The sequence below is a fragment of the Lissotriton vulgaris genome, chromosome 3_1, assembly GCF_964263255.1.
Source record: "Lissotriton vulgaris chromosome 3_1, aLisVul1.2, whole genome shotgun sequence".
NCBI lineage: Eukaryota > Metazoa > Chordata > Amphibia > Caudata > Salamandridae > Lissotriton > Lissotriton vulgaris.
In genome coordinates, this window is record NC_141689.1 from 1,249,543,013 (window position 1) to 1,249,558,646 (window position 15,634).

General features: G+C 41.4%; 1 protein-coding gene across 1 annotated transcript in view; it reads left to right on the forward strand.

Moving 5' to 3' along the window:
• Window positions 1-15,634, forward strand: part of ERI1 (exoribonuclease 1) — a 228,207-nt gene that overhangs the window by 69,193 nt on the left and 143,380 nt on the right. Inside the window, exon 2 of the mRNA XM_086961755.1 lies at window positions 14,566-14,732. Coding sequence (XP_086817881.1) covers window positions 14,566-14,732 — 167 coding nt within the window. The remainder of the gene's footprint in view (window positions 1-14,565; window positions 14,733-15,634) is intronic.

The following is a 15,634-nucleotide window of genomic DNA, read 5'->3' on the forward strand; positions in this document are numbered from 1 at the left end:
ACAAACAGAATGGCTTTAACTTAAACGAGGGCGAGATCTATTGCATTTTCAATGCTTGTTTACTTTGGTTCCATCAAGAAGGCATTCAGATGTGTCACACATTTGCCATATATTCTGAATGTTAGCACTCTAGTTGCTCATTAGGTAACTGTAGTAAAGCTACTGCTCACCAGGGAAGTCTGCTGCTGGTATTCAAAGTGCATGTTTCAGTCTGCATGTCAGAATGTTTTAATGAAATTGAAGAGGATTTGAGAAGTCACTCAAAATGTGCCCTAATTTTTCTTTCTGCAGCACTAATCATACGTTCTATGGCAAAATATACCCCCTCATTTTGTTCTTTTTAAATTAAATGTTTTAAGAGTTACCACTTTATTCCAATCAAGATGGCTTCAGGTGTGCCATACCTTTGTAATAAGTAGGACTGTTAGCGCTCTAGTTGTTCTTTAGAACACTCTGAGACATTCTGTCATTGGGCTATACTTGGGCTACATCTGGGTGATATTTGGGCTACATTTGGGCTCTTTTGTCTCTGGTGGCCATCTTGGGAGACTGCATGTCAGCATGTTTTAATGAAATAGAAGAGGATTTGAGAAGTCACTCAAAATGTGCCCTAATTTTTCTTTCTGCAGCACTAATAATACTTTCTATGGCATAATATACCCCCTCATTTTGTTCCTTTTTAAATTAAACGTTTTAAGAGTTACCACTTTATTCCCCACACGATGGCTTCAGGTGTGCTATACCTTTGTAATAAGTAGGACTGGTAGCGCTCTAGTTGTTCTTTAGAACACTCTAGGAGGCTGCAGTAGAACACAAAGGAATCAACTGACAGTCTCTGTCCTTGTTGGATGTACATGTTTTACTGAGAATGTCAGACTTCATTCTCACATGACTGAGATAGATAATGTGAATTTACAGAAAATATGCTTTCAGTTTAGCTTATAGATCCCCTTCCAAACCACTGTGGGAAAATCATGAGATTTTAGTTTTCTTTCAAACATGATTCATGATATCACAGCAGAAGGCTTTTTCACATGGTAAAATCACCTTAGAACACACCACAATTTCTAAAATGAGTATGGTACCATCAACAAATGATTTATAATGTAACTAAAGTCCTAAAACCCTCTATTAACTACAATGCTTTTTAATGAGGTGCTATCATGTATATTGGTCCCAAGATGGCTTCCAACACTTCTTGGATGAAGTGCTGACAGCCAATCAGATCAGATGTGTGGTTAGGCTCCGCCCAGAGATATATATATATATATATTTTATTAGCAACCAACACAAGAACCAACAGTATACAAAAATGAGTCAAATTAAAAGAAATAATCTAGACGTCTACAAGGTTAACGTTAGGTTGGCATTAGATCATTTGACAAATTTCTTGTTAGATCCAAACAAAATATTTACATGTATCTTGACACATATAAAACAGAAGACAGTAATGATCTAGATTAAACATGATTTTTTAAAGTAAAATATGAGAGACCTCCAGATCTTATTGAATTTAGCTAGAGATTTAGTACCCCTAAGCCTAGCCAGCGCTAATTCCATACTATGAATTTCATTAAGGAAATACCACCATTCCATTATACGTGGGGGTTTGGAGAGATCCAAGCGCGAGCAATTATAAGTTTAGCACAAGTTACCATAATAGTAAATAAGGATTTGTGTTGGATATTCCTACCTTTAGTGTCTAACATAACTAATGCAGAATCTAAGGGGGGTATATTCCCTAATTTCAGTGTTATTATAGTCTGAAAAGATGTCCAAAATTCTGAAAGTTTAGGGCAGGTGTAAAATATGTGCACCAAATCTGCTGCAACCAACGCACATTTGGGGCACTTAGTTCGTTCACTATATATGCTATTCGAGGCCCATTTGGTTATTCTTTCTGGGGTATGGTAAAGCATACAGGTTATTTTAAATTGCAGCAATCTTAAACTTGACGATGAGACCAACTTATTAATATTACGTAGAGATGAACCTGTTACAGCCGGAGTAATATTGGTCCCTAACATCCTGCTCCACTTCTCTGATATTATATTGCAGTCTGTTTCTATAAGTGTTGAGAGATTTATAACAACCACTAATTAATGATTTAGTTTCCTGTGAATAGAAATTATCCCATATGCTTGAATCAGAAATATTCTTTAGTTTCATTTTTCGAGAAAAAAAGTCGAATAGCTGCAGGTACTTGAACTTCGTAGAGTCAGGGATATTATATAGTATTTTAAGTGTTTGAAAACTTAGGAGCCCTTGTGCTCCGTACAGATCCCCTAACTTTTTTATTCCATGTGTTCCCCGTATGTTAGTTAATCCATCGTTGAATATTCCCGGTAAGCCGGGGTTTCCCCACAAAATCAAATTAGGATGGAAAAAATTCACGTTACAGAAGGCCTGGATATTACGCCAAATTTTAACTAGATCCCTCGCTATCTTAAAACGAACTCTTTTGTAATAGTTGGGGTCATTAATTCTCCATAAGAACATTTTTGCATCTAGATCAAACATAAATGTAAGGAAATAAGGTTGATTTTCTGTACCTTCAGAGTTAATTAAGTATCGTAAGCGTCCAACGAATGCTGCCCAGAAGTACAACTTAAAGTCCGGGAAGTTCAACCCTCCCATATCGATAGCGCCTTTTAATAGTGTCATCGATCTGCGGGCTTTGCGATATCCCCAAATGAAACTACTGAATACCCCGTCTAATTTTTGAAAAAAGGAATTGCATAATGCCAAGGGAATAGAACGAAAAAAGTACAGAAATTTAGGTAAAATTATCATACGAATCAAGTTGATTCTGCCAATGATATTTAAAAAAAGTTTATGCCATTTTTTTAGCAAAATTATAGTATTTTTAACTAGGTCATCGTAATTTAGTTTAATTAAATCCTTAATATTTGCAGATAGTTTAACCCCTAAGTAAGTAGCTGCCGAACACAGTCCAATAGTTAGTCCCTCTGGTTTGTAATTAGCAATTATTTGGGTTTTGTTTAGATTTAATTTATAGCCAGAGACGTCCCCAAATCTATTGGCTTCTAGTATGATACCCTGCATCGCCTCACCGATATCGGTTGAATATATGGCTACGTCGTCAGCATAAGCTGTAAGATTCAATAAGTGAGGACCGAACTTAAAAGGGATAATGAGTGGTTGTATTCGTAAAGCGTAAAGAAATGGTTCTACTGATAAGGCAAATAAGAGAGGTGATAGGGGACACCCCTGGCGGGTTCCCCGAGCAATAGTAAACGGAGCTGATAATAGACCAGCATAGCTGATCCTAGCCATGGGATTATCATACAGTGACTGTATCCAGTTCAGAAATGTGCCCCCAAAACCAAGACCAGTCATAACTAGCCACAGGTAATCCCACCCCACTCGGTCAAAAGCCTTTTCTGCGTCGAGCATAATCCTACCGAGTGGGGTGGATTCCTTTTCAGCAATATCAAAGGCTGTGACAGCCAGATTGATATGTGCGGTGGTATCCCTACCAATTACAAACCCATGTTGATTTGGGCTTACTATTTTCGGTATTATCGGGGCTAATCGAGTGGCTAACACTTTCGCAAATATTTTTTAATTAGCGAGATGGGGCGGTACGAACCGCACTGATCAGGTGATTTTCCCTTTTTTTAAAAAAAGACTAGTTTTACCTTATTCCAGGATTTCGGGGCTACCTTGTTTTCCCCAATATAATTAATAACTTGGGAGAGGTATAAGTTCCTCGGCACACCCCTTATAAATTTCTAGTGGGATCGTATCTTCTCCGGATGCTTTTCCAGCTGGTAAGGAAGAGATGGCCTTTCTTATTTCACATGGACTAATGGGATTAGATAGTTGTTCCAACTCAAGGGAGTCAGGTTTCTCCTAAAAATCGTCCAGATATTTCTGAATATCCACCTCTGTCGGTTGATTTTCTGGAGTGTATAGTTTTTTATAGAATGCAGCGAAATGTTCTAAAATTTGATTGGGTTGATCAATTATATTATTATTAGGGCCCTTTAAATTCTTGATCAGAGTATTAGCTCGTTCATCAGCTATTTTATAGGCTAATAACTTTCCGACTTTATTGCCTCTCTCATACTGTGTCACTTGAAATTTGTGTAGTTTAATGCTACTTGCATCCCAGAAGATGGTTTTTAGGGCAGATTTCAGTGGTCCTAATTGTAGTTCCAATTCTGTTATATTCGTGGCTTGTCGACGAAGAGCCTCCGCTAGTAACAGTTCAGTAGAAAGTAGATCATTAACCAACGCTCTGTCCTTTTTAAACCGCTCGGAATTTTGATGAAATAAAAAATTGCTGGGTAAAGCCCCGGATACTCGCCTTACAAGAGTCCCATACCATTAAACATGTCGTGGAGTTAAGATTAATCTTGTTAAAGTCTGCATATTGGTGAATAAGTGCCTGGGAAATGAAAATGTTCGGGGTGTTATATAGCTCTTTTCAGTATCAAAAGTAAATAAAATAGGGTTATGATCTGAATTAATTCTGGGGCAAAGTTCGATGGTGCTATTTCTCATTACTCTATCTGATGCCCAGACCATATCGATGCGCGAGCAGAGCTTGTGAGAGGCAGAGTAGTATGTAAACCCAGGTGTAGTAGGAAAGGCAGCTCGCCAGACATCTTTAATGTTATGAATGCGCCCTATTTCAAGGATAGCAGCTCGTGTTTTCCGCATTCTATATTTTACATTGCCACTTGTAGTATCAATCTTGTAGTCCATTATGCAGTTAAAATCACCCATGATTAATTTGCCTGCCCACTGCAATAATTCCATATTCAACTGATCAAAAATGTAAGCATCATCAAAATTTGACCCATAAACTATACAAAAAAGATTTAATTTTTTCCACCATTAATTGAACGATAGCCCACCTCCCTTTTTTATCACAAACACTCTTCCCAACTTCTAGCTTAACCCGTTTATCTTTCAAAATAGCAACCCCCCATATAAATGCATTGAATTTCGAACAAATTATCACCTCAAGCCCCAAATATCCCAAGATTTTTCTATCAGCACAGGCAACATGTGTCTCAGATAGGAAAACCAAATTGGGCTTATACAGAGCTATTTCTTCCCGGACCAAACGTCTTTTCCTTTTACTATTCAGACCAGCAACGTTCCAAGCCAAACATTTTATTCGAAGCATTTTAGAATAGAAAAAATTATAACATGTATTTTGCCAGTTCTAACATTCCATGACATTACCATATTTGATACATAACTCCTTAAGTGCTCTAGAATTTCAGTTTCATTTTCTTGTGTTGCTTTTTTACCCCCTATAACCTCACCACCCCTCCATCCAGACAGAACCCCCCCCGAACATTCCTGACCCCCACCCCTCCTACCCCTTCCCTCCTCCTGAGAAGGGGTACCCCTCCCAAATATACTAACCCAACTGCCGCTGTACTGGCAGCAAAAGAGACGGAGCTGCGGCCCGAGGGTCCAGCTGTATAATGTTACAAACTCCAGACCATGTATGTTATCTAACTGTATCTTTTATCACGATATAGTAATATATTCAGATTCAGCATTTGATTCTCTTAATTAATGTCCACAATCCGATCAAACTAACCAATGTGTGCCTTAGTTCAGTCTAATTTTGATTGCTGATCAGAAATTATTTCATTGTTTATTTTCCGATTTCCATTGATCCACTATTTGCTCTACCTCCCTTTCTTCCATACAGAAAAATGAACGCCCGTTCTTTAGAACTTTTAGCTTAGCTGGTTCTTGCAAGTAAGCCTGACCTCCCAACTCCTTGATGGGGTCAATGTATTGTTGAAGTTTCCATCGACGATCCATCGTGAGTTTACTCAGATCCGATCGTACGAAGAACGTGACTGAGTCACTAGTAACCGGGGTGTTTGGTCTTGCTTTTGATGAGACTGCTTGACGAAGAAGAAAATTACCCAGAAAAATCAAGATAGGGCGCGGGTACTGACTGTTTTTATTTCTTTGGGTCAGAGGGAGTCGGTGGGCACGTTGTATCTGTGAGTCCCAGTCCCAATCTGATAGCTCTGGGAAAGCTCTCTGAAACAAGTGAACGATGTATGCTCTTGGATCAGCTCCCTCGGCCCCTTCCGCAATGCCAAATACGCGTAGATTTTGTCTACGTTGCCGATTTTCTAAGTCTTCAAGTTTGACTTGCATTTGGCAGATCCGAGCCTCGTGTTTGTTCACTGTTGTTTCAGAGCGGGTTGTTTTTTCTTCTGTTAAGACGACCCTTTGTTGTAATTCTTCCATCTCTTGAGATATAGCCCCTAATTTCTGAGACATTTCATGTAGCGTTGATTGAGTCTTATTACTGTCATCCCGCATCTGCTGGTAGTGTAATTGTGCTTCATGTTTCTGCTCGTTGAGCAGTTGCAGGATCATTTGAAAAGACGACGAAACCTCCCCATGAAGATTACAATCAGTGGATGCTTCATTTCGAGATATATTTAGGGGGGTATGTCATTAGTACAGTCTACCCCAGTGAAGCCATGACTAGCGGTTGTAGCTAAAGCTGGCACAGGTATTCCGGATATTCCAGATACAAAGCTGGGGGTGGAGATCACCCCTGGTATTAACATTTTGGAGGTAGGAGGAGGAGAAGACAGAGCACCCATTGTTTCCGCCGTAGCAATCACACTATCAGTTCCTTTCACCAATGCCACCACAGAAGTAATCTCATCCGCGGGGCAGTTTGTCTCCTCTGGAATAGCAGCTGCACCGGAGAGACTGTCCTCAGAAGGCTTTAATGCCAAAGATTTAGCCTGTGCCCATTTCCTTATAGGGCTACTCTCTGCTATTGCTTTTATTGTAGTAGTTTTAGTTTTGCATGTAATCTTCTTCGTCTTATTCTTATTTTTACCTCTTCCTTTCCTTATGCCGCTCAGAAATTCCTTAGCTGAGCACGGGGGTGTGCTATTACCAAGTTCAGGGTAATCAATATAATCCTCATCCGTCTCAGTATCTTCCAAGTGTCCCGTCAGATGCTCAAACAGAAGCTCAGCCGGTGTAAGTTGTTCAGTCTCACCTACTCTCTTCACATCTTGTATTATTGTTTCCTCTCCTACAGCTGACAACTGCCCTACCGGCCTTATCATCTCTTCTCCATCAGCTGTTTCTTTACCGCCCGAGTCTTCCGATATCACTACCGCTGATATAGGAGCCGACATAGATGTAAAAGATTCGGCGTTGGCTTTGGCCAGATATATATATATATTTTTTAACCTAAATTACTCAAAATCCACTGGAGCACATATCTTCAGACCTAGCAAAGGCACATCGGGCTACCAGTCCCTACAATTTTGACAAGTTTTGTGGAAATCCATTCAGCCGTTCGGGCTAAAAGTGAGTCCAACTGCCCTATGGAAATTAACATGGGGAAAACATGTTTTGGGACCCCCCTTTTATCTCGGCCCCCGCTTGACGAATCCCCCCCCAAAACTTTCAGGGAAGGAACGGAGCGCAGTGAGGCAAATTTAAGGAAAATTACAGGCAGATTCCTCAACCGGCGCCAAAGTAATTACCAATAGAATGTTGCAGATTTCCTATAGAAAACAATCCTAACTATAACTACCTACTGGCGACCGGCAGTAGGTTTTATTTATATATATATATATATATATATATATATATATATATATATATATATATATATATATATATATATATAATCTCATATAACATATAAATACAAAATGTCAACTTTTCCTCTTTCTCTGACATTTTCCTAATTCAAAATGTCAGGATAATCCTCTTAGATAATTCCTATTTCTCTAATAATTCCCAGAGGGAAAGAAAAACAGTATGCCAAGTTTAACAAATAAACCTCTATTTCTCTGACTGTTCCTTAACAAAAGGTCTGTGAGGATCAACAAAATACGTTTAATTCTCTCTCTTCCTCTACGACGATTCCTAAACAAAGGTCTGCCAGGATTAACTACATACACATCTGTTTGTTACAGCTGTGGATCAATACACAAGGAGTAGACGATCGCCCTTTTGTCCTACCTTTTCTAGCCGCTGCAGACGTCCCCCAGCCCGAGACCCCTGTCGTCCACACCAATCTTTCGTATTAGCGGGTATCTGTCATCCTCCTCAAATTGTGCATGACTAAATTAGTTGTCCGAAGGGGAACCTCCCCAGCGGCAGGCAGGAGCAAAGAGGATCTCTTGGCTGGCTCTGCCACAATGTCGGGGAAAAACAATCCTTTAAGTAGTGCAAATCATTTAATCACCACAACTGCAACAAAAGGTAGTACAAAAAGGTATATTGTACATGCCAGGCTAATTCAGCTGGGAGAGTGATGTGCTATGAGCGAAGCACAAGTCAGTCTCAACTAACATACACTTCAAGTCTACTTCTTATAATACTAATTTTGGCCTAGATCCATATTTAATATAATGTTCACAACAGAAAAAGCTTCCTGCTTTTCCGTTATGTCCCACCCAGATTATGTACATTTATTTAGAGAACAGCTCTTTCCTGTTTGTGACTTCTCATGCCAAACAGACTGCAATGTAAAACATTCTTGCTGCTCTGAATTTCCTGTTAAATATCCTAGGCAGGACGTTCTCAGCTCGAATACAATGAAGAGGAAAAAAAACAGTTCAACCAAACCGCATTGAGACCTTTTTTTGAAAGCAGGCTGTAGGTTATTTCCAAGTACAATTGTGCAACTTTAACAAGCACGTTTAAACAGCGTTATATATTTTTTCTGTCTTTACATAATATTTCACAGTGTGTGGGCACGTGACAGATAAAACTGAATAATTAGGTCCTAAATCTAAATTAGGGTTTTGATTCCTTTCACAACTATAACAATCTGAGCAAAGCGACTGGTATCCTGGTGCAGGGCATATCTATTCACCCTGCAACTGAGCACCAAATATAACCCTTTAACACTCAACCTTCAGGGTAGCAAATCTGACCAATCCAAGGCTTACTCTGGGAGGTGATGTGAAGTTGGATACGCTGCACTCCTGCACCCAGTAACAGTCAATAAATCAACGTCCAGCCAGTATTTTAGTTTTAAAAAGCAAAGTACTTTAATGCTACCTCACACAATGAAAAAAATATAGTGCATAAAAGTAGAGGGTGTTTGTTAAGGATACTAGTGGGAGCTGTTCCCCTGGTAATCTGGCATCAGTCTCTTGAGCTAATGTGCCTTGGCCCTAAGAGGGGATCTCAGTGGGAATATTGAGGGTTGTTCTGGAAGAGTCTTTCTCTCTCAACCTCTCCAAATATCAAGGTCCTAACACCTCCAAATGGATACACACTCCTTCTATCCATCTTGGGTACAGTAGAGGCATACCTCGGCCCTTGTTAAAGAGTTTCTGAAGTCGTTGCATAGTAGCCTGTCACACAGCCACCAGGCAGGGTTGTTGCTGTCCTTGTTTCAGCCTTATTGGTGGGGTTATGCTCCACATTACTGGCACTGCTGCTCGCAACCTTTGGTTAGTCGCAGCAGTGCCAGTCAATAGAAGGTAGCTGTAGGATCAAAGTGCTGCTGACCTGGAGTTCTTTTGATTTGGGCCTTCCTTGGGTATAGTAACAAACCATCTAGCCAAACACGTTAAATGCCAACTCAAGGTAATGCTAATGAACTTGCTGTGAAGATGCTGTCCGTGGATGGCAGTTGGTAGTCTCCCAGTGCATCAGACGTTTCTTGGCTCTAATTGACACAGTAGAACTCGCCCTCTTGAGTTCCACATCACCCCCTGCCATAGCGGTCAGTTTGTCTCACAATGGCTCCTTCAGACCACCCTCTAGTTCAGAGCAGCTCCTTCTCCAAGTAAGGCTATCTTCAAAACTCTTACTGAGCGACCAGTCCGCTCTCCACTGCAGTGGGGTCCATGCACCCCCTTCTGGCAGAGTAGTCCCATTTTTCCTAGGTTACTGCTACTGAACAAGGCAATGGGAGGTCATATCAACGCCCCAACTAAAAGGAATATCCCAGTCAACGCTTGTGTTGAACCTCCAGTTTCTGTTCAGTAGGTTTTGGCACGCTGAATGGGATTTTCTGTCCCTACCCAGAATGCAGACAGTCTGTGACTGTTCGATCAGACCGGTTCTGGGAAGTTCTGCTGTTTTGCCATTTCCCTGCAGACTGTTCAGTCGTGGTCTTTGTAACACGTCTAAGCAGGAAGGCAGGTGGGGCGCTTGAAGCCTCCTCTTAGAATACCCAAAACAAGAATAAACGGTCATGGGAGGATGCCCCACTTAACTACCTGTTAATCAGTAGGTGGAGCCTTTCCTAGAGAACATAGGGCAGGAAGGTGCAGGGGTATACTCCTAGCTTAGAAGGGGCCCTCTGATTCTTTCCATTAACACCCCTATGTTTGACCCATTAGAATGGCTCCCTGGAATGATCTGGAGGTGGCCTTGCAATTCCCATCTGCTTTATGGGGTTTTCTCTAAAATCTTCCTTAAGTACCAATAATGTATAGCCAATACACAATGGTACAAAGTGTTGCTACAGTCACATGTGCCCTATACTCTCCACATGCAAACTCTAGACACAAGTGATGCCCATGCTCACACATCCCTGACCGCATGGATGGGCGAAGAACCAGGTTGCAGGGGACAGGCATAACAATTAAAAAAAATATATGGAAGAGGCTGGTAAGCAGCTGTTTCTAGCAGGTGACAGGTAAAAAAGACCTGCCCTGCTATTGTAATGGCTTTACTGCCACCATTCTCATTCTTCTCCTGTATGGTGATGTGTTAGCAGTCGCACTCGTCAAAGGAGGGTCTAGTTGGTGTGCCCCTCTCACTACAGAGCCCTCCTGTGCTTCACACTCTGTCACGGAAACGCCTCCCCGTGTGTTGAAGTGGGGCAGTCGAAGACTCTACAACTTGCTATTGGGCGTTCGAGGCAGGGGTGTACGCTTTCCAGAGCCATGTAGGGAATGTTTCTCTGTCTCAAAAACCACTTTAACAATAAATTACTGCTCCTCTACAAGTGCAGACAACGGCTGCATAAACGTTTCTTTCAGGCCTCTGCCTAAGACGAGAACAAATGATGTGAAGCAAAAATTCAGTTTTAACTCTTACAAATTGCTTACCTGACACTGTTGGGGCTTGTTTTTGAAATTTCGAGATTTCAGGCAGAAGAAACTGAAGTAGTCTGCTATGATCTTCCCGAACCTCTGTGATGAAATGGCTTCCGGTAATTAAACCTGGTAAACGCCTGGTCCATAAGTCCAAAAGAAATCAGGAATACTCTACCAGAAAATGTCTTAGTCAGTTGTGGAGGATCTCTCAAACACAATCAACTTGACTTGAGCTTTTTTTCCTTTTTTTGCAAAGCTATTGCTGTCATGAATAGTTCGTCCACGTCGAGTCCTAATTCAGAAAGAGAGCTGGACAATTGACTCCCACATTTTCAAATTAAGTGTTTAGTGTTTCAATTATACCAAGTATTTTTCTGTTGCATTTTGTATCATAGTGCAATATATTGCACTATCTTATAGTTTGAGTATAGACCCAAAAAAAGGTCCCTTGGCCCGGCTTCAAAAAAAGCAGTGAACACTGTGGGACACAAACCATTGTAAAGCCTGAAGAAGCAGCAACAAAAAGTATGTTTAGTTTATTTCGTACAAACCTTGTGCTCCAACATTTGTGTTTATCTTTCTCTTCCTTCCTGTTTAGCACATTCTAGTCTTAGTGGGTGGACTGCTCTCACGTTGTAATACCACCTCTGGTGAGGGCTATGCCGGTCATTAATGGGCTTATTCTTACGCTATATTGGATAACAAAAAAAATCATGTACACCATTGCATTGATGGATGTTTTTGATAACTAGCAAATCACACTCCATGCCTGTTTGAAGATGTAAATTAATGCCTGTATGTGGCTAGGTGCTTCTTTACTAGAAAGGTAACTGATGGTGGGGCACTGACTCTGCTACCAAATTGGGGGATACCAATACCCCCTCTTGTATTGCTATTTATTTCAAGAGCCTGCCAGATTTGGTGTAGGACACTACAATTGATTGACGGATGGGATACCTTTATATGGCCAACGATATATGGAAACTATTGATATTAGTTAATGGAATAAGAAACTCAATGCTGAACAAGACATAATATAAGCCCTTGCTGGACCTTATATTTTAAAGTTGAATTAAATAAAGGAAGAACTTTTTCTAGAAACTTACTTGAAGAATTTTTTTGGGTGCACCATTCTATTTTGTTTTGAACTTTGCTCTGCAGCAATGTCATGCAATGGCTGATATTGGACGTGAATTGCACCAAGCCTTAACTATCTGGAACTGTATGTCGGGTGCGGTTGAAAGGTCCACCGTTGTGTAAATTTCTTTTGGACAGCAATGCAATGATGTATATTTTTGATAACTAGCAACTCACGTTCAATCAGTGAATGTTGCGAGATTTGAATTAATGCCTGTATAAGTAGCAAGGTGCTCCTTTCCTAGAAAGGTAACTGTGCTTTAACTTCAAAAAGGTAAAACAGGCACTCAAAGTTAGGACTGGAGCAGAATCTGAATCTGTGGCAGGACAGGCAGGGGGACGTTTTACTGACTCTGTCTATTTACACCTGCATTCAAATGTAAATGTATGTGTCTTGTAAAGCGCACTGCTGCCCTGAGGCGTTGTGGCGCTGTTGACCGCTGGGGAACCCATCCTGGCTATCCCTGTGAGATGGTCCCTACTGGGTATCTCCATGGTGAAACCAGGCATCCCCGGCGAATGTGGGGGGCCGTTGTAGAGATGAGGCAAGCTAATGCCCAGAGCTGCCGAGTGTGATCCCTGGTTAGAGTAGGCACCGAGGCGAGAATTATCGAGTCCACTGACCCTGGTCCACGACTCTGCCGCTTCGGGAATTGAACCCTGGTCCCGGGCTGTTCTCTGCTTCCGGGTCTGCCGCCTCTAACCAGTGAGCCACACCACTCACGGTCGGTACGGTCATTTGATTTCTCTATAGGCTTTCCTATTTCTCTACATTATATTGTCATTCTAAAAAAATATGCATCTAAAATGGTTTAATGAAAACCCATTGCAATCCTGTAGCAGTCAAATCAGGGCCCGTATCACTGAAAGGGCGCACTGACCTGGTATACGAAACAGCACATCTTAAACTGGGTACACCGCGTGCAGACCATGCCACTGTCCCTATCACAATGCATGCTTTGCCTCCGCACTGCCCCAAACTTGCGGGGGTAACACATCAGTAATTGGCGGACCCAGATGTTTTAACCCCTTCGATGCTCATGAGGCACGGTTGAGCTGAGCTAGTCATGAACAATGGTAAATCTGGGAATGCAGCACCGGTGGGGGAAAAACCTCTAGCAGCCAAGGTGTTAAGCAACTGACTCGACTTTTACGGTGTAGGCAGCAACCTTGGTTGCATTTTGTGGTGGGGAATGCGCAGAAGTCCCCCTGCAAGTGGGTGCAGTGAGTGACTGCACCCACAGCAGGGGGATATCTGGGGGTGGTTTATAAGCTCCCACATCCCATGATTCAAGGGGCAGCAGTGGATATGCACCAACGTGTGATTCACAGTCAATTTTGCCATTGTGCCCGCTCCTAATAAAGCACAGGAACAGAGGCAAATAATTCCCTTGTTTGTGTGGGGCCAAGCCCCTGTGCAAATCATGGAATGCCCCCTTCAAATCGTGACTGGATTACAGAAGGATCCACTCGAAAATCTGCAGCCTCTTCTGTAATACCAAAGGGCCCCAGTGGTACGAAATGTGGACACAGATGAATTTTGCGCCACCAGGACTCTTTCGATAATGTGTGCCCCCTGTAAACATAATTCAACTAAACTTACTAAAAGTAGAAAGGGAAGACACTTCCTGTTAGAAAGAGGAGGTCGTTTTAAAACCTTATTGCATATTTTGAACTTGCAAGTTTGATTGATTAACATTTCTTTTTAAAATAAAAACCATGTGCCAAGCTCTACAGGGAATTGATAATTAAGCAGGGTAGGAGGTTGGTGGAGACTATGAGTGGGGGGCGGAGTTAATTGGTTGATGGCATGAGATGGTGCAGAGTGCATGATGGCTGGTGAGTGAGGTACTTACTGGGTTTGAAATTCATTTGAACTGATTACCAATGTGTGTAGACTTGTTTCTGTTTGTAATTAAACTATTAAGTTGAAAGGTAATTGTGCTCACCTTAAATGGGCACCTGAGAATCTCAGTTGGTGCCTAAAATGTTTGGCTTGAGAGCCATATTCTCGTTTTGAAACTAGTAAACCAGGAGTAAGCATGCTATGTACTCAGCAGAGGTCATGGTGTCTTGAGTCTGTAAACACCGACCTACATTTACCAGACCCCGATATTCAATTGAATTTCTTTGCACGATTGAACGGCGAGATGTCTCTCGCTCCTCGTAAGCAGAATTGAGGGCAAATTCAGACATAGCCCTATGTTTTTTAAAGCTTCTCGTTTTAATAGAGTGCAAGGCGCCATAGCTTTGACATTTTTCAGCATGTCTGACTTTCTACCTGTTCCTTTGTGTTCTGTTTACGAGTACTGTGTGGTGAATTGAAGCCTGACATTTTTTCATGTGGTTTTTTTCTGTGCTTTTTTGTCAGAATTTTAAATTGGATTGCAAGGAAGAAAAGGAGAACTCCATTACTGGCAATGGAGGCATTTACAGTGATCCAGTGTACAAAGAAATAGCTGCTGCTAATGGCTGCATTAACAGAATGAGTAAAGAGGAGCTGAAAGCTAAGCTTGTGGAAGTCAAGCTAGACCCCAGGTAAGACTGAGTGGAAAAGCATTCGGAACTTGTACGAATAGTGGAATTGGTCTAAGATGACTGTTTGGGAGTATCTTAATTACTAAGGATTTGTTCTTTCCATTGTACTTTTGCAAACGTATAAGGTTGTAGAAGTTGCTGCCTTATTTTTTAAAGGGATGCAACTTCGACATTGACTCCCCGAGTACAGCACTCTGCTGCCTTTTGTCTCGGTTAGCTCTATGGAAATGAGACCCGTTTACTCTCTTCCGTGGCAGCATTTTCCCTTTTTTGTGATAATGACATTTTACCAATAAAGTAATTTGATTGACTTCAGAAATTGTCAATCCGTTTCAGTACTGTTATCTGCCCCAAGTGTGCAGTCAGGAGGCAGTGGTCATTTTTCTAAATTTAAAATTAGTGTCCGCTGCAAAACATCCTCTTTTGTTTCCATGATAGAAATATTTCACACATATTATACTATAACTCAATTCTCCCTCTTCCGTCACTGTTCCCCGGATATTATGGATCGTATTCACTACGTGAGAAATGGTTAAATGTTTTTTATTTGTTTGGCGAAGCGCACACAATCTTTCCTTAATGAATCTATTAAGATTTTTTTGTAGTCCGCTTCTCTGATTCATTGGCTGTAGTGGTGCGTAAATTCCTTTCAACCGCTTCACCTCCTATAGCTTCTGGGCCAAGTAATGTAAGAAATTATGTTTGTAATGGTGGTGGCAAGAGTTCTGGGTGAGTTGAGTAAGACACTTCTCAGCGGTGACAAGTTAAAATGGTCTCTAAGGCAGCATGGATTCAATAGTTGTTTCCCTAATTCTGGTTGTGGAAGGATAATAGCGGCGACTGAACGAGGAACACTTTGTAGGAGGTTTCAGGCTAAGAGCATGTGCTGGCCTCAGGTGCCT